General features: G+C 37.3%; 3 protein-coding genes and 1 long non-coding RNA gene across 5 annotated transcripts in view; 2 read left to right on the plus strand and 2 right to left on the minus strand.

The window, feature by feature from the left end:
- The first annotated feature begins 836 nt into the window (after positions 1 to 836).
- LOC107222555 (putative inorganic phosphate cotransporter) lies at positions 837 to 4,176 on the plus strand. The gene is made up of 3 exons (XM_015661972.2): positions 837 to 1,054; positions 1,647 to 1,867; positions 2,513 to 4,176. The coding sequence occupies exons 1-3, from the start codon at positions 1,030 to 1,032 to the stop codon at positions 3,761 to 3,763; spliced, it is 1,497 nt and encodes a 498-aa protein (XP_015517458.2). The 5' UTR covers positions 837 to 1,029; the 3' UTR covers positions 3,764 to 4,176.
- Positions 4,177 to 4,614: 438 nt separating this feature from the next.
- On the minus strand, positions 4,615 to 5,937 carry LOC124295385. The gene is made up of 4 exons (XR_006905331.1): positions 5,803 to 5,937; positions 5,072 to 5,464; positions 4,911 to 5,000; positions 4,615 to 4,813 (listed from the first exon to the last, which is right to left on the minus strand). It is a non-coding gene; the product is annotated as an uncharacterized LOC124295385 (long non-coding RNA).
- Positions 5,938 to 9,949: 4,012 nt separating this feature from the next.
- LOC107222554 (endonuclease III-like protein 1) overlaps positions 9,950 to 20,859 on the minus strand; it is a 38,012-nt gene continuing 27,102 nt past the window's right edge. The window contains exon 5 of the mRNA XM_015661971.2: positions 9,950 to 10,983. The gene's annotated coding sequence lies outside the window, so the exon portion shown is untranslated. The remainder of the gene's footprint in view (positions 10,984 to 20,859) is intronic.
- On the plus strand, positions 12,163 to 20,757 carry LOC107222561 (putative inorganic phosphate cotransporter). 2 transcript variants are annotated; one of them, XM_015661977.2, is made up of 3 exons: positions 12,163 to 12,540; positions 17,838 to 18,064; positions 18,585 to 20,757. In XM_015661977.2, exons 1-3 carry the CDS (start codon positions 12,516 to 12,518, stop codon positions 19,836 to 19,838), a joined length of 1,506 nt encoding a protein of 501 aa, XP_015517463.1. In that variant the 5' UTR covers positions 12,163 to 12,515; the 3' UTR covers positions 19,839 to 20,757. The 2 variants fall into 2 exon arrangements, with proteins under 2 accessions (XP_015517463.1, XP_046601440.1); XM_046745484.1 differs by lacking the exon at positions 12,163 to 12,540 and adding an exon at positions 17,392 to 17,702.

Here is a 20,859-nt window from a genome sequence, read left to right on the forward strand (position 1 = left end):
CAAAACTACGTTATTGTCGGATAATTGTATTAAAAGAATGTTACAAGAACAAATTAAATCGATTTTTGTTTAACTGGTACGTTTCACTTCATTCCAAGTTACTGGAAATGCAAATCAGCTTTCAGGTATGAACAAGAATTTCTTAATTAATGAAAACGATACCAACTAATTTTTCTTTCGAATCTACTTCTACAATTTTTACTTTCATACTCTGAAGCTAATTTCTTTTTCAAACGTAAGACAAAAATCACCGAAATCTTTATTTTACTCTTCATTATTTTGGGCATTAGTTTTTTAATAACAAGCTTCGCAATATTTCTCTAGTTTATCGTTGTAATCGATCTTTCGAACTTGTGAAAAAATATGCAAACATTCATTATCTGACTCCGCAGTGCTTGCCATCTCCTTAATGAACTCTCGCGCAATTATACTCGCTAATCAACTACCGACTTATTTACACGGATGTACGTATAATAAATAATTACCGTACACACGAACGCGTCCCGGGAATAAATTTGTATATCACCAAATTTTATTCGCCACAGGGTAAACATGCCAAGTGCGTGGCTGTTATACTAATCCTTCGGTCGTTTATTTACGTTTGATCTTGTATTCGTTTCAATCCGTATAATTGATAACGCTTTCATCGAGTCTGCGAAATTTTTCTCACACAATTACGTGTTACAACGTACGAAAGTCAATGCAATGAAATTAAAAAAATGAAAACAATTCAACCTTCAAATTGCGACAAGTACTTGCGACACCGCATTGTCAAGTATCGACGTCGATATACGAGTCGTCCAATCACAATATCGTCGTCTGATAGCAGAATCACATCGAGGTGTTCGATACAGACCTTTGCTAAACGCGTCGAGTAGACGATCGTCTCTGTCTAGTCGATAGTTTTAATTGTCATTTTGAAAGATCATTGGACGGATATCTTGTTGGGGTAAAAATTTTGTGTTCCGTTTCCGTTTTTACGATTTGTTGGACTCAATTTTCGTCGGATGCAATGCAGCATTGAGGATTATGTTCTCATCGTGGAAAATCTGCTGTAAGTCAATTCTATCTTCTGTATATAAATGTTTGATAATTTCATCACGATAAAAATTAATTACGTATATAGTAATAAAATGTTGTCTATCAAATGATAATTTTCGCATCAATATTTTCATTCGTCAATGAAAAACTGCGTGTTTGTGAAAAATATTCATCCATTTATATCGCACTTATTCAGGTAATCTATTAACGTATCAATGGAAATCAAAACACAACCGTGTACTTTAAATTTTGCCTCAAGCAATCGACTGTTTACAATTATTCGCCTGTACGATAATCCCTACAACAGTTGATAATCAATTAATTATTAGATCAAACTCAAGTGTCTCAAAGTCAAACAATCGTATAAATTAATTATCGATCTTTTATACTTCCGTGAATCGGTAGAACTGGAGGCTGGATCTGTATTTTATTAAAAGTAAATTTTTTTGTTTACGGTATCGTGATTTTACCGTAAGTAACCTGATCATTTAGCTTGTATGAAAAACAAATCGGTCACCTTTCTTCTCGTTCCATTTTTGACACCGTTGTATATTCGATGATGTCGGCGTTGAACTGGTGACAAGATTTTTCCGGATTCTTTCCAGGTTCTCGAATATCTCAGAGATGGATACTTGCAGTAATGGGATGTCTCGCTATTTCCAACGCCTTCTCGATGCGAATCTGCCTGAACGTAGCCATCACGGAGATGGTGCGAACGTCCGAGGCGTCCAATAGCACAAGTTCCGACGAGACTTGTCCAGCATCCGAGTCAACATCCTCGAGTTTGAGCGGCAAAGGCGCTTACGATTGGGATGAATACACGCAGGTGAGTACGATCCCATTTTGTCATTGCTGGAAAAGAGATCGTCGTTAGCGAAGAAGGGAAAGTATAATCGGAAGCAGTTTCAGGCTTCCAAAGCGTCGTGAATACCAGACACACTGAAAAACCGTAACTACTTTTTAACGAAGCTTTTACATCGGGGTCGTTCATTTAATTTAACTTTTTTGCTGAAAAAAAATCATCGTAAAGGCTGGAGGAGATAGGAAAACGTTTCGAGGTCGTTACCAATTATTGCAATATTTTTTATTTATTTTTATGTCTATACCTTACGGACCTTTGTATAATATATTGTTTTATGTATTTCGTATCGTGTTCCAATGAATTATTGTTCATAAAAATAAATACTGAAAACGAAACAAGGATATCAAGGTGATGCGACACTCCTATTTCGGATAAAAGACGAGGATAACCAACTGCGGAATTGTTAGGCGCTTTTTGCTGTTGATTGGTGAACGATTACTTAGAACTAATTTACAAAAAAAAAAAAAACTAATGTACAACAAATTTTTCGAATAGAACCGTGAAAAAAAAAAAGATAAAAAACGAACCAACCTTGCCAACTATCAGGACTCGAAGGCGTGAGGTCAACCAGAACTGGACAATCTGTTGAACCCTTGAATCACTTTTCAGGGAATCATCCTGTCGAGTTTCTTCTGGGGTTACATCATCACCCAAATACCGGGAGGAATACTTGCGGACAAATTTGGAGGGAAGTACACTCTCGGTATCGGCATTCTGGCCACGGCTATATTCACAATGCTCACACCATCGGTGGTCGAAGCGTTCGACGCGACGGGTCTGATAGTTCTCCGAATTCTGATGGGTTTTGGTGAGGGAACAACTTACCCTGCGGTGAACGTGCTGATAGCCCAATGGGCACCGCCACAAGAGAGGTCGAAAATCGGGACGGTAGTGATGGCAGGTATGCAGGTTGGCTCGGTGGTGGGAACAGCCTTGTCGGGAGTCCTGATCCACAATTCCTCGATGGGCTGGCCAGTGGTCTTCTACGTCTTCGGAGCCTTCGGCGTGGTCTGGTTCCTGGCCTGGATTCTACTCTGCTCCAGCTACCCTGACTCACACCCGTTCATATCCGACCAGGAGAAGAAGTACCTGCACGACGCGATGGTCGAGCACACACACAAAGAAACGGGACCGACGCCATGGAGGCAGATCCTGACCTCGGCACCGATGTGGGCTTTGCTGATTGCTAAGGTTGGCGAGAATTTTGGCTTCCAAACGATGGTAACCGACCTTCCGAAGTACATGAGCAGCGTCCTCAAGTTCTCGATACAGGCGAACGGCTTCCTCTCGGCTCTTCCTCTCCTCGCGATGTGGGTCAGCGGCATCGCCTCGTCCTGGTTCGCTGACTGGTTGATAGCGAAGGACAGGATCTCTAGGACGAACCTGCGCAAGGTCTGCGCGACCATCGCCTCAGCAGGACCTGCGGTTTTCCTCATCGCCGCGTCCTACGCCGGATGCGATCGCATCCTTGTTGTAACCCTTTTCACCGTCGGTATGGGCCTGATGGGCCTTATGTACCCGAGCACCATGGTTAACGCCCTCGATCTCAGTCCCAACTACTCGGGAACGCTGATGGCCATGACGACGACGGTCGTCGCCGTTGCTGGAGTCCTCGCACCCTACGCGGTCGGCGTTCTCACGCCGAATCAGACTCTTCAGGAATGGAGGATCGTCTTCTGGATCACCTTCGCAGTTTACTTGGTCACGGTTCTGGCCTACGCCATCTGGGCAGACGGCGAAGTTCAATACTGGAATGACGCCAACTTCCGGATTCAAAGGCTGCAGGAAAACGACGATGAAAACCAAGTACGTGGAGGTCCGTCGACATCCAAGCACCCGGATCAACTACCATCCGTTTGATTGTAGTTTGCAATCGTATCATCTATTTATTCATCTTTCTTAAACCGTTAAGTTCATACCGTGTTGCGTAGTCGGTGCGAAAATCAACCCAAGCTCTTTTTTCTCATAGTTTTATATTTTTATTCAGTCTTTCCTCATACTTTTATTGGTAACAATGACTTATCGTTCGTTGTAAATTAGACATACATAAACTATTTTCTTACAAAATGTAAAAAAATATGAGGAATTGGTAAACTCAGTTTCTCCAATTCGCGCCTTTCACAGTCACAAATACTTCACCGCGTGCTTAAATTATTTAAACGCTCAGTAGGTTACAGTATTTATATGCAAATGTATAACATTCATTATATAAATATTGTAACGATCTTGGACGTTACGGAAATAGATATGGATTCGCGAGTTTGATTATCAAGCCAAAATCAAAAGCGTAAATAAATGTCGTGAAGAAGCTTTAATTGCAGGGTACGTGTTTCTGGTTTTAAGTCTGAAACAAGACTGTTTTTACAATAATGTTGGTTGACGCAGCAACCTTATTCTTTTGAAAGATATAAGAGGTCTATAAACGTCTTTTATCTATGATGACTACTAGATCATTAAAAAGGGGCAAAACTTTGTAACAATATATATAACATATATATAGTGTTCAATCTCATGTCTTTTTATCCTTTCCACCACGAAATAATTAATCACCATGCATTCTAAGACCGACCTGAAAATGCACTTTACCTAAACTTTTGCTAAATTATCATAGCGATTTCAGTTACGTTGACTAACAATTTACTCACACTGCACATCTTGAAATTCTACCTAAAATGTCAGGTTTGAAAATGACAAAATTGTTAAGAACTGGATACCAGCGACTTGATTACTTTAATTCATCGGCGCGTATTTACAATCAGATATTACGAATAATAATAAAAATTCTTAAATGGTTTATTCTCTTTCTGCTATTTTTCGAGCAACTTTTCGAGCTCGCCAATTTCCCATTTAAAGAATTCGCGGCCTTTCCCAGTGTAGATCTCTTCTATTGGGATATCGTTCTTCTTGCACCTGGAAAAAGTTTTCGAATATTACTAACACTTATCAGACGAAACATGAAGCTTGTGTATCATGAACAAGCCCTGAGGTACAATTCGGAGTAACCAACCACAAAATCACGACTCGGTGATCTATGTAGAACATCTCGGAGCTGTATGAATTCCACTGCATTTCCTTCATTAGTCCATCGGTATCCTTCCTGAAAATCAACCATCAGCTTGCTCTTTCGTTTTTTTTCAGAGGGTAAAGTTCCTATAATAAAATACTGACCTTGGCGGAGGCTTGTCCACTGATAGAGTGGACATCTTTTCCGGTAAAAGGTCCAATTCTTTTTTGCGGGGCTTGAAGCGGCTCGTTGATGGTTCAAATATGCAGCTATAACTTTTTCCAACGCTTCTGTATACACCGCGGATACGGATTTTCCTTTGGCGAGATCCGGTGTCGCCTTCTCGAGCTCATCCTCCATCTCTCGCGATCCGTTGTACGTTCTGAACACCTTTATAGTAAGATTCGGCATTATTTTATCCAAACGTTTGTTAACTTTGGTCGCATTTATGCCAGGAAAGAGGTCCTCGGACTAGCTGTCTTTTTTCAATTCTTGCAAAATCTCGTAGACCCTTTTTTCCACCGTATATGTTTTCGCGTACGGAATTTTACCCTCACCTACGAATGAAAAAAAATTAACCGTGACGTATGAAGGACTTGACGGTGGCTAAGCCAAACATGTAATAATAAGTATATGCCATTACCAGAAGCTTGTCTAACCGATAAAGTCAAACAAAACGGAAAAATTTCCTTCAGAAATATGGAATCGTTTTTAAATTACGTCAGAAAAAAGTCGCATCTTTATCAACGATCCAACAACACAGTAATTTTCTAAATCACATCTGCCCTCAATACGCGAAGGAACAAATTCTTGGGAGTTTTTTTTTTTTTTTTACTTTTACCGATTTGTTTTGCACAGCAAAAAATAATGTACGTATATGTGGAAACAAGCCTACCTTATTCGTTGCGCTCATGGTTTCTGGCGCGGTTGAGTGTACCCACAATGTAGAAAGCGATAACCGCGGTGAAATCCAGCTGTGCGTTACCCAAGGGAAGTTCCTCGCGGACTGATTATTTCTATTTCAGTGCAACGTTACTTATACTCTGCAATATACTAAAATGGGAGTGGGGGTCGATCTCTGAGAGATAAGTTGTGTTGCATACCGCCCATACTACATTATGAGCTTCAAACAACAGTCCGATGCTTTGACAATCTTTCGAAGCGCGACAGATTTAGGGATTATCAGTGCGTCATATATATTAGAGCGGCCCTTGATATTGTTGAAAAAAAGCTTTTTTTCTCCTACTCCTTAAATTGACTCGAAATAACTAAAAAAATGATTTTTGAACGTGAAATCCGTTCTTAATTTTAATATTAACCCGTGCCCCAAAGGCCCCTTCAAGGAGTTAAAATCGATTTTTTTATAAATTTTTTGATCAATTTGGATGTAACATAAAGTGATGAAAAGTGTATAATAGACACTAGACTGGCTATTCAAAAAAAATTATTCCTCTCGAAATTGAAAAATTTTAAACTGACTTCGAAAAAAAATAAAGAAACAACACGAGCCAGGGATTATAGTTGACTGTAAAAAATTACAGAAATTGCAATCGACTGCTGGATACAGACAGCAAAAAGAATGGAGCTGCTACTGGACAGTTGAAAATTGACTGTGAAGGACAAAGTTGTAAAAGACAGAAACAGAAAAGATTGTTTGAAGACTTTTCTTCGTCGACTTGGTGGCGAATTGCAAAATTGTTTTTTTTTTTTTCTTTTAATTTTTGTACACTAATTTCATGGCTATGTTAATTTTTTTTTGGACGCCATGTTGAATATTCCATTATGAAAAATTGAAAATGTTTGAGTAGAAAGTATTTCTCGTTACGAAATACAAGAAGATCAAGGTCTGAAAAGAAATAAAATCTTTATTTTAAAAGATGAAAAAAATAAAAATTATTCAATTGGTTTCTATGGAATTTCTTACGCGACCTTTTTTTCCACAGGCAGGAATTTGGAACGGAGAAAAGTTCCCATGATCTTGAGTGATGCTTAATATGCGTCGTACGAGAAATCATTATTTGGTACAGATGGATTTAAAAATTGCCACGATTCGTCGTCAAGTTTGATAATACGAACGACTTAGGCTCTTGCAAAAGAATTCAAAGATCAAGGAATTGCGTCTATAACTCGTTTTACAAATTTGAGTATTTTCATATCCGGTTTCATGATCGAATTCGAACAGTTTTCCAAATTAACTCTACTGCCTGATTACTAACGATTAGTTTGTTCGACAATTTAAATTTGAAATTCATAGACACAAATCACCGATTAATCGATCAACCATACAGCACTAGAATTTGCTGATTTTAGATTGTATAATTGACCCAACTTCCGTGTTTATAATTAAGCGTCCTCAAATTTAAGCTATTTTAAAAAATTTTTTCCTTATGAAGATAATGATTAATGCTTTCAAATTTTTTTACACTTATTTTATTACTTATCAACTAAACAAAAATGAAAATTTAGGCAAAAAATTTTTTTTCTTTTAATTAGAAAAATGGCGCTGAAGTCCCGCTCTCCAAAAAAATGGACCTGACTGGTTGGTGGTGATTTATCTCTCCCTCTGAACTGATATAAAAAAAAGACGGATTTTTAATTAGTACAAGTATAGTTATCGCAGGAACTAGAATGAATAAAAAAAAAAAAAATTTGACAAAATGGCGCGTAGTTAAAAGTACGAGTCTGGAAACGACTCGTTTTTTTCAATGTTTTGTTCATTTACTTTGGAGCCGACCTTCAATGAGCTGTAAAACTTGAAATACTGTGAATATCATTACCAAATTTTCACAGTATATTTTTAAGATACTACACTTTCAAAATATATATAAAAAAAAATCGATTTTTCGAAAATTCTAGACCACCGGGTCCCCTTAACTTGAAATCCATCGTTGATAACGAAATTATGCCCAATACACAATAATAAATATACTGTGACAAAATATCATCTATAAGAGTCAATAATAATAAATATTCTCTGTCGATAGACATCATAATCGTTCGATGAACTGTAAATATTAATACAAATAAATATCATCGCTGCATCATACTTTGTAACAATTAAATTCCTTTTATTTCTAACTGCGCCTTTACTGACTAATTATTCACTGTTACAATTATAAACCATTCCAGCTTATGACCGGTTATAATAATCTCGGCTTGATAATTGACATCCGGTTGATAGCTCTCGCTTGGAAAAATGCGACACGAAACATACAAGTACATATGCGCGTGTATTATTTTTTTTGCACAGCATAGATTCGTGTGCTGTACAAGAAATATATTTTTGCATGAATGTTACAGTTAAATATATCGACATAAAAATATTTCATATAAATAAAGTTTTTATGAATTGGGAGACCTGTTTCCCTCATTGGTAGGCAACCCAAAATACTGGAGCGTTTACTTCGAAACACCCTGTAAACGTAGCGTGTATTTCTCACTTGACAAATATAGGTATCAAGTGTCGCATAATTTGTTCAGAAAAAAAAAAAAAAAATTTAATATCATCAGAGAGTTTAGCGAGTCCCAATTTATCGTCTCGTGCACATCGCTAAAGTTAACGAAGTGGAAGAAATCAATAGTGTAGAGGTAGAAATACGTATAACGAATGCTTTCGAATTTCGTCCGTTCGATGGCGATCCTTTGAAAGAAACTTTGAATAACAGAAAGAAAAAAAAACGACCAACAACAAGATGGTAAAAAAAGATATCACGATCCAATCTTGACAAATGAACGATCATGATTTTTCATGATGCTGCGAGAATGTAGACTTGACCTTGACCTTGACCTTGGCCATTATCCCGATGACTGTTGTATTATATCCTCGTTCGTAGCAAATCGCTTACAGTTTGACTTACCATAACATCATTTTGCTACATCGGTTCTAGAAAAATTGATACATTCAACAAAGTGGCAGGACTGTAATCGTATGTCGCAAGGCGTTTGGCTGACCACAATAGACTTCTTCTACTCGTATCGGAAACTGAGGCTCCAAGTCTCTCGCTAATATCGCAAGCCTTCAAGATTAATTCAAAACATGGGAATTATAAGAAAAGCTGATAATTCAAAGTATAAACGCACGAGATAATTGCATCGTTGTCGTTATGATTTCAGTTGAACTGAAAACCGCAAGAATAGCGATGAAGTTATTGCAGGGAAACAAAGCGAGACTTACTTAGATCTCAAATCTAGAACTTTTCTTTAATATTTTTATATCACGTAATTAGATTATTACATTCTGCAGAAAATCTGAAAAATTTTTACATTTTTTTTTTTTTTTTAATTTGCTTTTTAGTTTCACTTTCTCTTCCGTTTAGCTACATTTGCATCAATATACTTTTGATAATACAAACGTGATTTGTTTTTTTTTCATCCATGTTTCAGAGTTGCTTTTATCGATTGATTTACAAAACTCTATTACCGATTTTATTCTACATTGAAACAGGTCAAGGTTCAGGCTTTTTTTAGATGTTTTTTTTTTCTTTTGCGCTGTTCTTTGTATCAAACGCTTTATTTCTGATTTTTTTCATAATCACGGTCTTCCCAGTGACATGAAATTTCTTCGTACGCCATTTGAAACGCGCGTGTGCTTGTGGGATTTCCACTCCTGCATTGTTAGCGCGATTCTGCCACATCCCGGATAAGTGATTAGATTACAAACTCGACGACCAGCATACTCCTCTTGCACAATTCACCCGCGTGCAATGGAATAAAATTTTTCTTGTTGTTGCTAAGATATTGAAGAAAGGAGAAATAACGGTGAAACAGAACACCGCGATGTTAATATCGAAAATAAGTTTCGAAAAAACAGTTAAATCATATCTAATCATAATTGACGAATGAACCGAAAGTCAAGTTCGAGGGTTTGTAAAAAGGTGTAAGAGTCAAATTAAAATTGAAGTTCTAAATTTTCAAAATTCAAAACGACCATTGCATTCGGAATATTTCATCATCCGAATTTTCGACGATTTGGAACAACAGCGCTTAATGTAACGGTCAGATTGAACTTTAAAAACTTGGAGACTTTGACATTTCTATACGTGTATTATTATATTTCTTTACCTATATTGACGAATGAAAAACATCGTAAATTTAGTTCCAGGCGATTTGCAGATAATTACTCCATTCGTCATTGTGAGCAATCGTCTGTTAGCGTAACAATAAAAACAATTCTACTCTATTCGTAAACTAATTAAACTTTGACAGTTTCTAACTACGCCGAATTTGTTTCGTCATAGGCGTAGGCACGTGATGGTATCATTATTATTATTATTATTTATTGCCATATGAATAAATCACGTGGCATATTTATTTGAAGGTAATTGACATCGATTAATATTCACTAATAGACAAGCAGACGTGATATATGGTTAGATAAGAATCAAGGAGAATTATTTTGCGAGATTAGAAAATTTCGAATAATCACAAATCGTGTCTGTACTCATTTAAATAACTTTTTTTTTTTATAAATCTATTGCACTGTTCTTTAACCGTATAATAATCTCCAATGAATCGAACAAATGAGTGAATTGAACGGTTCATTTAACATAGCGAGCAGATCAATGAGTAAATATACTGAATTATTATTGAACAAGTGAATTTGATACAAGTTAAAAAAATAAATAATCGAGTAAAGAAGTTTAGAACAATGAACGATTGAATGAATGATCAAATTTCTCAGACGAGAGAAAAGTTTTCACGGATATAGGAGAAGGAGTTGCGGAATGAAAAAAAATTGGATGGATAAAAAAAGAATGTTGTAAAATTCAGGATTGTCGAAGGATTAAAATTGAGCTACGTACGTAATATATGGATATCAAGGCGAAGGCACGACTGTAATTATCTCCAAAGAAGAAGAAGAAGAAGAAGAAGAAGAAGAAGTAGAAGAAGATAACAAATAAAAACCGCGTGTCAGAGAAACGTAAAACGATATCGAGTGGGATGTAATAACAATAAGCAGGTGTTAAATTGCGTACATATTTGAACATTAGTTTTACGCTCTACGTTTAACCTCGAGATAAATTTGTCTCGCTAGACACGTCTTTTCATCATCTTGCTGATCACTTGCATCGAGAAACTGAAACATAAATGTGTTTGTAACAAGTTATTTCTTGCCGAAATATTTGTAATTTATAGTTATTTTGTCGCTATTACAACATAAATGTAATCGGGTTAGGGAAAAGTATTTGACGCAATGAAATTTTCGAAAAATATACCATCCTCGGTTACGTATAAATGAATACAAAGCAACGAAGGGAACGATAATGCTGAAAAATAAGTCGGTCAACTGGTGTTTAAGACGTGAGGAAACAAGACCATAATGATAGGCAAAGAATAGATTAGAGCCGTGTAATACTGCCCAATCGCTGACGATGAGATAAACCTGTGTGGAAAAACTCGGTAATCATTCTACAAAATTTAAATAATTATTAAATATTGTAATCGAAGTGATGATTTTGCATTATAATTAATAAAACAACCCTTGGTTCAAAGCTGCGTGGAAAAAAAGTCTGAATTAAAAATATTCGGGATACGGCTGGATTTTTGTGTTACATACACGGGTTTTCGACCCTCGGGAATAAAAATTTGAAATCATTTTTGATCTGCACATCCGACGTTTCGAGAAAACAGGAAAAATTGCCTCTTTTTTTTTTTTTTTTACTGATTCCCTCAAAAACCGCCATCGATAGATGAAAAACGGTTAATATCTGGGGAATTTTGGTAAAATAGTATCTTTTTTCTTATGCAGATAAATTATTCCACCAATATTCCCCAGACACCGTCGATAAGTAGAATTTCTTATTTCTCAATTTGTTAATCCAACTCCGTTCCCGACGTACGAGGACATAATTCGATGTAGAATTTTCCGCTCTGCACGATGGTCGAGTCATTTTTCATCTGTCGGTATCAGTTCTCGAGGAAAACGGAAAAAAACGTAAAATTTAACCCTTTTCTCGAGACCCCGGCTAGGCAGCTCAAAAATCATTTCATATTTGAGTTCCCCAGGGTACGAGGAAAGCCTTTCTCCACGCAACAATGCAGCCATTGTATCCCCAATATTTTTAATTCGGATCTATTTTCACTGGACTATCAACGCCGGTGCGACGGTGTTGCGACTTTTTACGTCTCGTCGTACAGAGCCACGCGCATCGTAACATGCTGTGAGTAATAACTCAGGTACCACTCGAACGGCATGGGCATAATGCTACACATGTGCACATACACGTGTGTGTATGAACCCAGGTTTTAAGGCTGTCTCAGTTCGTTTGACATCTCATTCGGAATCGCAACAGCGTTCGAGTGATGAGCTGATCAATAGTCGTCCCCGTTATCATTTATTTGTTTCTGTTTAGTTTTTCGATTTACTACATAAAACATTCTCATAATTTCATGAGTGAAAATTTATAAATTACATGTGTTTTGTGACAGAATTAATTTTACATTTCTCTTATTCGTATCTCGCGAGTGTGAATGTTTCGTTTTTCTCATTCAATTCGCATGATTTTCAACTTTCAATTCTACCTTTAGAGTAAAATTTAAATTATGCGGTGCTGGATTATTTAATCGATCTAAGACACATAATTCGACAGTCACGTGAATATCCCGAAGATGTTTCACACGTGGAAAACTTATTGTAAGTATAATACTTTCTTACGCCATTATTTAATTGTTCATCTATTTTGAAGCCTGTAACTTTTTTTCGCTTCGTATTCTCCTTTCTGTTTGACAACTTTACGTTCGTTGAACTTGAACTGCATTTTTTCGCCATTTCAAACTAATTTCAAGAATCTCAATTGTCATTTTCGTCATCGTTCATACAAATTTTAACAATCTTTATTTCGTCTACCGGCAATTGAATTCCTTACCGTCACTACAAATTTATAATTACATCAAGACCCGATAAACTTGATTTCATCTCGAATTTATTAAAATACTTCGGATATATTAAAAAATTACGAGACGTATAATAATAATAATAATAATAATAATACTAATAACAACGGTAGATGTTGAAACACACGAGGATTAATTGTAATTTCTTAAGGTGAAAGTCAAAAAAAAGTAAACAGTATCCGTACAATCGTGCTAATCAATGTCTCGACGAGTGAGTAAATTTAAACACCTGTTACAGAAATTATTATTGCTCGTGCAGGCAGATTTGCCAAGCTTAATTACAGGTTAATTGCAGGTGTATAAATGTATCTTTTAAGCTATACTTTCGACGCTCAGCGAATTGTATACGTTTAAAATCAGGTATATCGTGTTCCAAGAAGCTGTTAAAGCTTTATTGTTTCATTTGACCCGAATTATTATTAATATTTCGCTGAGGTTAATCCTGTTCTTGAAACAAGTAAAACTGCTTCATCTTCTTCTTGACTCACGTTGGTTTAATGATGAAAATAACCTTCATCTTTTTTTTTTTTGATAAAGTCACGTTTTGGCATCTGATAAACGATATTTTTACGATCGAATACAGTAGACATAGTTGAATAGGCAATCAGAATTTTATTGATTAAATTTTTGAAACAGTAAAATTTAAATAAACTAACCATGATTATAGTAATACAATTTTTATCACATTACAAACAATGTGCTATCAATACCACGTGGATTAAACACGCTCAAGTCGCATTGTATAAGCAAAGTACTTGCGGTAAAGATTTTTACGACTTGCATAAATCTTTTTATGTTGAGAAAATTCGTTCTACAACTCGCTCGACTTTCTCAAGTAACTATTCTTTCATTTTGTTCTTTGTGTCGATCGTTCGTTTGACCGCAATTTTTATTTACTAGTTTTTTTTTTTTTTTTCTCGTCTGTGCAAACCAACGAGTTATTTTGCATTTTTTGCCTCCAATTAAAGTTCAATGTTTAATATTCTCATTTTTATACTTACGCAGGTACCGATTTTTCTTTTCTTCTTTGCAAAGATTTATCAACGTAACCATTCGTTCGTAGCAATGAATTAATATACCACCATTTGTTTAATTTCATTCGTGTAAAGACAAGTTGACTGGTGAAATATTATTCGTGCGTTGCCTTCCATACAAATTTTTTCTACGTACTAGGTGATGAAGGCGGAAGGCGAAACGGCGTAATTAAGGTTACCTAACGCTGCCAGTCGGCAATTACTATACAACAGACATCAATTCCGTCAGGAAGTCGCGTTACACTTTTTTCTAGCCATCTTTGTGTTTCGTAGACAAAAGCTTTTTATACCGATCGCACTATGTACGAATTTAGGATTATTCCAAAATTTTAATACCGATTGAAAGACGTTTGAAAACGCGTTACACTTTGAAATTAAACATTTGAAAATAATGAAAAGTTAATTGAAGAAAAAAATGTTTGATTGATGATTCATTTTTTAACTCACCTTTTTACCATTGATTCATATCTGAATTATATTTGTGTCAGACTCGCGTTCACCACAGATTAACATCAGTTCTAAAAATGCTCACTACCAATCATACAGTTACAAAGGTATGCATTCACATTCTTCATTTAATCTTGTTGGCATTCTTAGAACTGATTTGACTGTCTGTTGAACGCAAGTCTCGTGCTCGGTATGAACACTTAAAGCCGTTTATTGTAGACTGCAAATACAGGACGTAAAATATGTTCGTACTTGGAATTGAATCTGAACCGCAATAAGCGATGAAACATTAACGCGAATGAATGTTTCATTTATTTTCAAACCAATGAGATAGAATATTCTATTCTTGTCGAATAAGTTCAGATTCTGACTAATTCTCGGATTAGACTCAAATCCTTTCGAATTATTTCAATTCTAATACAACGAAAATTATTTTCTAGTCGTTTAATGACTTTGAAACACAACTTCAGTCAATGCGGGAATGTGATCGAAATATCTTAATGAAGCTTCAACATTATTCGATATTATTCTCGTAATATTTTAATTACAACAATTCACTGTTCATCGAGTGAAAATATTGAAATTTCGTGCAAAAGAGACCCATCGAAAATTTACAAAAAACCTCAACTACAACCTCGTTCATTTTTGTTGCGTAGAAAATGTTAAAATTTACCGATCGGCACTCCGTGCAAATGATTGTTCTTTGTTTTTTTTCTTTGTTCTTTCCACCACGTGACTATTTTTCCTTTGTACAATTTGTCGAATGAATCTTATTGTTAGGAATGCCTTTCCCCGTTTAACCACTGATTCAAAATCACTCTGTTGTTATACATATTACTAAAATATTATCTTGTGATTAATTCCATCACGCGTGTGTTTTATACAAACAAATCTGTATTATATCATTAAATGCAGACACATTACGAAGAGATAAACTATCACACGTGTTGCACATCCAAAGTTGTACATCCCGGACGAAAGAATTTTCCTGCACCAATTAAAAGGCATCATCTGCTCGTTCTGATAAGTCATTAAACTTCCGGTCGACTAGTTTTTATTTTATTGCCCGTCATTATGCTTGCAGTTTCAGTGGAGTAGTGAAATTTTCGTATCAACGTTAAGAACATTGTATAACCTATGTATATAAATATGTCGAAGGACGGATAAACGGATGGGCCTCGACTTTGTCTCTGACCCACTATTACTTCCAAATAAATAAAAGAAAAGAAAAGAGAAGAGAAGAGAACAATCCCTAAGAATGATTTAGTGTTGTTAGTAAAGCGGAATGCTTGGTGCTAAGTAGCGGATAACGTGACTGATATACATGGACTCGGATGCTCAAGGAAGCGCACTGATTGTAAATTCGACGTAACAACAAGTCGTGCATACGTTTACACTGGAATGACTCACTCGGATTGAGTAGGTTTGGCGATAATGATTCTCTGTCACAAACCACCATCATCATCATCATCATCATCATTATCATTACCATGAGTGATAAAAAATTTCAACTCGCTAGTCAGACATTCCTACTTCACGAGAGTTGATGAGGGTTAATCGCGTTCGCGTGTGAATTACAAACTGTGCGAAAAAAATTTAAAAAAAAAAACAAAAACCTCTCCATCTCGATAATTTAATTTACATTAACGTGATGGAATTCAACTCGTTTTATTCTTTTCTCAAATTCGACCCCAATGCGACGAAGCGTTTATGTATGTATGATGTTAATCCACAACCTTTCTCTACTTCGTGATATGCTATGATTTATGAGGTTATTTCGCAACGAGACTACATTGACGAATGGTGAAACTAAGAGAAAGCGACGAACCGTTATGTCTGCTTTTTTTTTTTTTTTTTTTTGTTCTCTCTTCTTTTTCTATAAATTCGGTCAAGACTGACAGCGAGTCAAAAGAACTGTAAATCACGATCGAGGTTAAGGGTCCTGAAACTGAACGCAACTGTTCGATGATAAAGATGATCGTTAGGAGGCGGGTAACTGGATAAAATGTGACATTGGCCTTGAAGTTAGGTAAGTCATGAGGCAGTTAACTGGCACTTGGCTGTGTTGTATACCTATGCTTGCGAAATTGACATGTGGCATTTACGGGGGGAATCATACGGCGAGAATTCGACATCGCGACGGTGATAAATCGCGTTGAATATCGTACGTTGCGCAATGTTTCTTCTTTCTTTTTCTTTTTCATTTTTCAAACAAGGCTTCAAGGATGAAATTAGGACTTGGATATTAAACTTTCAAGTAACCGGTTTCATGTGCGTTCACACCGATTCAGTATCGTATAATCAGACATGTATATTATATATTTCCTCAAATCAGATTGCGAACATTTTAGTCCCATCTTGCTCTCCAAAATTCAATGCAAACGCGTGTAACGATTATTATACATGATTAGGCGATAAAATGAGAAAAAAAAAATGCTATGCGATTCTACCAGCTCTGAAACTTTACCATGAATTTTTTCTGACTTTTTTATTTTATTTATTTTTTTTTTCTGGAATCAATTTCTGTTCACTTATGACTTGAAACCCGACACGTCTTGTTCCGTAATTTAAAAATCTGAAAAAATTCTGAAAGATCTCTAGTGTTGACCGTAAAAATTTTCAAGCTCAAACCCAAACTGGATCGGGCATTGCTTCTAATCTATTTTGAGCTTCTTGAAGAAAAAAAATTCACAAATATATAAGGAAGTATCAGTTTAGCAGGTTCAGGATTAAGGTCAGGAGGGTCAAAAAGAAGACGAGGTGACAACGCACTATTTACAATAAAGTAATCGACGTTTAGTGTCTATCACTGACCGCCACCAATCACCCGAACTGCATTGTAGATTACGGACGCGCTTTCGCTGCCAGATATATATGGACGTCGTAGTTTTTCTTATAATTTTCGATCTAAATAGTTTACGTAACTCTAATAGAATATTTTAGCCCAGTGATTTTTAATACAAGTGTTAATGTCAGCAGAAATTAGTCCACCAGCAGGTGAGAGCAGGATTTTTCTATTGCCGCACATGTTTCTCTCGCAATATTTCGTTTTTGTTTTAGATTAGTTACCAACATATTCATAGACCAAATATAGAGATAACGTGCATTCGTATTCATTTGTCTGTATGTCACTGTTATAAAATTCAATACCTCTTCCTGTAGGATCGTGAGAAACTATACCCACTAGCTTTTACCATATTACCCTTTTTTCGATTTTTTTTTTTTATTTTTTATCGTGTTACTAACGAAAATTGATTATTGGAATTTGTCCGCAAACTCTGTGTAAGCAGAGTCGCCTTCCTACTTTTAGCTTTGGGTTGATGACCCCAATACAACGCTTGCCCTGCACACGAAAGATGACCTTTGGTAACTAATGGAAATGATCTGCATAGTTTTTGGAAGAGATCACTACGTCTTATTGGTACTCATTTGACATTGAACAGTTTCGAGAATAAATTCGTTGAACAATATCCGTCCGATATGTTTCGCTCATCAAATTACATCATCATCACAACAAATTCAGGGAGATTAATCGAAGTTCCGTTTCTGTTACCAGTTGCCAACGTGCCACAGCGATGGGTGTTCGCGGTCATGGGATGCCTGGCGGTATCCAACGCATTCTCAATGCGAATTTGCCTGAATCTGGCCATAACCAAGATGGTTTCCAGGGTAAAGACATCGTCGAATTTCACCATTTTAGACGACACTTGTCCAGCACCAGAGGGAACGGTGCACTCGAGCTCAAATGGAGATGGGACTTACGATTGGGATGAATACACACAGGTAAGATTCCCGATTACAGTGTTGGTTTCATCCCTCGATTAAGGAATTATTCGATGGACATTTCCAGTCAAAAGTGTGTCTCGGTGAGAATGTTGAACACTTCGCGATGAGATAAAAATCTGACAAGTTTTACAATCCTAACCAAGTTGATGAGATCATTCGTTTCAAACAATTTGTATTCCGTGGTGATGGCGTGTCAATCAACGCGACAGCGAATCAGCGACGTCGAAGTCGCTGTTTGACGTCAGCGGTAAGTAAAGAAAATAAAATTAAACGGTGGTAAAAATGCGTTCAATAGCGATACGTGTTTTCAGTTTAAAGTCTGAAACAGGACTATTTTTAAAATAATGTTGATCGACGCAGCAACCTTATTCGTTTTACAACGTACGAGAGTTCTTATATGTCTTTTATCCATGATGACTAATGGATCATTACAAAGCGGGAGCAAAATGGGTGCTTTCGTCCTTTCAAACGATATTAATGACAAAGAACTTCATAATGACGGTAAATTACGTTCCAGGGTATCATACTGTCGAGTTTCTTCTGGGGCTACATAATCACTCAAATACCTGGCGGAATACTAGCAGACAAGTTTGGAGGGAAGTACACTCTGGGTATCGGTATTCTATCAACGGCGATTTTCACCATGCTGACACCGCTGGTGGTTGAAACCTTCGACGCGACTGGGCTGATAGTTCTTCGCGTACTAATGGGTCTGGGTGAAGGAACGACGTTCCCGGCAGCGAACTCGCTCGTAGCTCAATGGGCGCCGCCGGAAGAAAGGTCAAAGATCAGCACGGTGGTGATGTCAGGAATGCAGGTTGGAACGGTGCTGGGAACATCGCTCTCCGGGGTCCTGATCCAGAACTTTTCGATAGGCTGGCCTGTGGTCTTCTATTTCTTCGGAGGCATTGGCGCGCTCTGGTTCCCGGTCTGGGTTGTACTCTGCTACAGCTATCCGGACACTCACCCCTTCATAAGTGACCAAGAGAAAGAGTTCCTCCGCGAAAGGATGAGCGAGCACACCCACAAACAGACCGCGGCGACACCGTGGCGCCGGATCCTCACCTCGGCACCAATGTGGGCGTTGATGATCGGCAAGGTCGGCGAGAATTTCGGGTTTCAAACGATGGTGACCGACCTTCCGAAGTACATGAGCAGCGTCCTCAAGTTCTCGATACAGACGAATGGCTTCCTGTCCGCTCTTCCTCTGCTCGCGATGTGGCTCGGTGGAATCGGCTCGTCCTGGATCGCCGATTGGATGATAAAGAAGGACAAGATTTCAAGGACGAACTTGCGCAAGGTCTGCGCTACGATCGCCGCCGCTGGACCGGCTGGTTTCCTCGTAGGCGCTTCCTACGCCGGGTGTGATCGCACCATCGTCGTCATCCTCTTCACCCTCGGCATGGGTCTGATGGGGTTCATCTACCCGAGCACCATGGTCAACGGTCTTGACCTCAGTCCCAACTACTCGGGTTCCCTGACCGCAATGACAACAACGATTGTCGCCATTGCCGGTATTGCCGCGCCCTACGCTGTCGGCGTTCTCACTCCGAATCAGACGCTAAGCGAATGGAGAACCGTATTCTGGATCACATTCGCCGTCTACTTGGTATCCGTTCTCATCTACGATCTCTGGGCCGATGGGGAGGTCCAGGACTGGAACGACCCGGGACTCGATGAGAAAACCAACAAGGAGGAAGTTCAAAGGCGGAAACAGAACTCTGACATACCGCTTTCAAGAAGACCCGTCCAAAAGGTACATCCGGCTTAGCTGCGGGTCTTCAAGCTGTGCTCCTTACGGCCTCACTGAAACAAATTTTTTTATTTCAAATTGACCCTACTTCAGATCGGGTGAATACATGCGGCAATGAATGAACACGTCTTCAGTCCGGATAGAAACGACGCTATTAACCAGTGCTTACTTTCCCTGGAATGTTTATGTGTTCATTTAATGATCGTGTTTAGTTGATGTAGCCATGGCAAAGGTTCTAAAACGTGATCAAAATGCCTATAAGCTGGGCGTTTAAATTCTCTGCCGGGGAAAAAAGCTGGTACAAAAATCACAATGCAGAATTACAAGTATAAAGAATAAGTACAAGTTGAAAGAATCTTCGACAGCTTAGAATGGTCGTGTTACAGTTGATTTTTCTACTGGCATTGTAAAATTCATTTACATTTGGTTCCTTAGTCGTAGATGCATCATATTTTCAGCTATTTTAAACACTTTGTTTCGTGAGTTTACTATCTTTTAGCGATTATAATTTTTTTTATTACATAGCCAATTTTACGGCAAAGAATATAGTCGAAATGAAGGAAGTTTATTACTGACCGCCAATAGTTTTGATGATTTTACATTTTGATGGAATAAAAAAATCTATTATTATCGACGCTACTACCTCCCGTCTGACTTATATAAGATTCCAATTTGTTAAAGTTGATACTGTGATTTACAAGCCACATGTACGTACCCGCGTATTCGTCAGATGAATCTACTCTGAATCAATTCTCTGGAGAATGGCATTTCTTCTGCATGTAAATAATCTACAATCAATATGATTTTCCCCAAAAAAAAAATAAAAAATTGATTTATTGTGGCGAAAAATTATACTTATATCACAAATAAACTCACTATGAATTTCCGATTGTTTCTGATGGATTACGCAATTCTGAAATAAATTTTTCATCCACTGGAAAACTTCATAGCTTTCGCAAAGCGAAATGTAAGAATATTTCTACACGGTATATCGAAACCTAGATTTTGCAATTATTTCGCAATATTTTTTACGTTTGGA

The sequence above is a fragment of the Neodiprion lecontei genome, chromosome 7 (assembly GCF_021901455.1).
Source record: "Neodiprion lecontei isolate iyNeoLeco1 chromosome 7, iyNeoLeco1.1, whole genome shotgun sequence".
Classification (NCBI taxonomy): domain Eukaryota; kingdom Metazoa; phylum Arthropoda; class Insecta; order Hymenoptera; family Diprionidae; genus Neodiprion; species Neodiprion lecontei.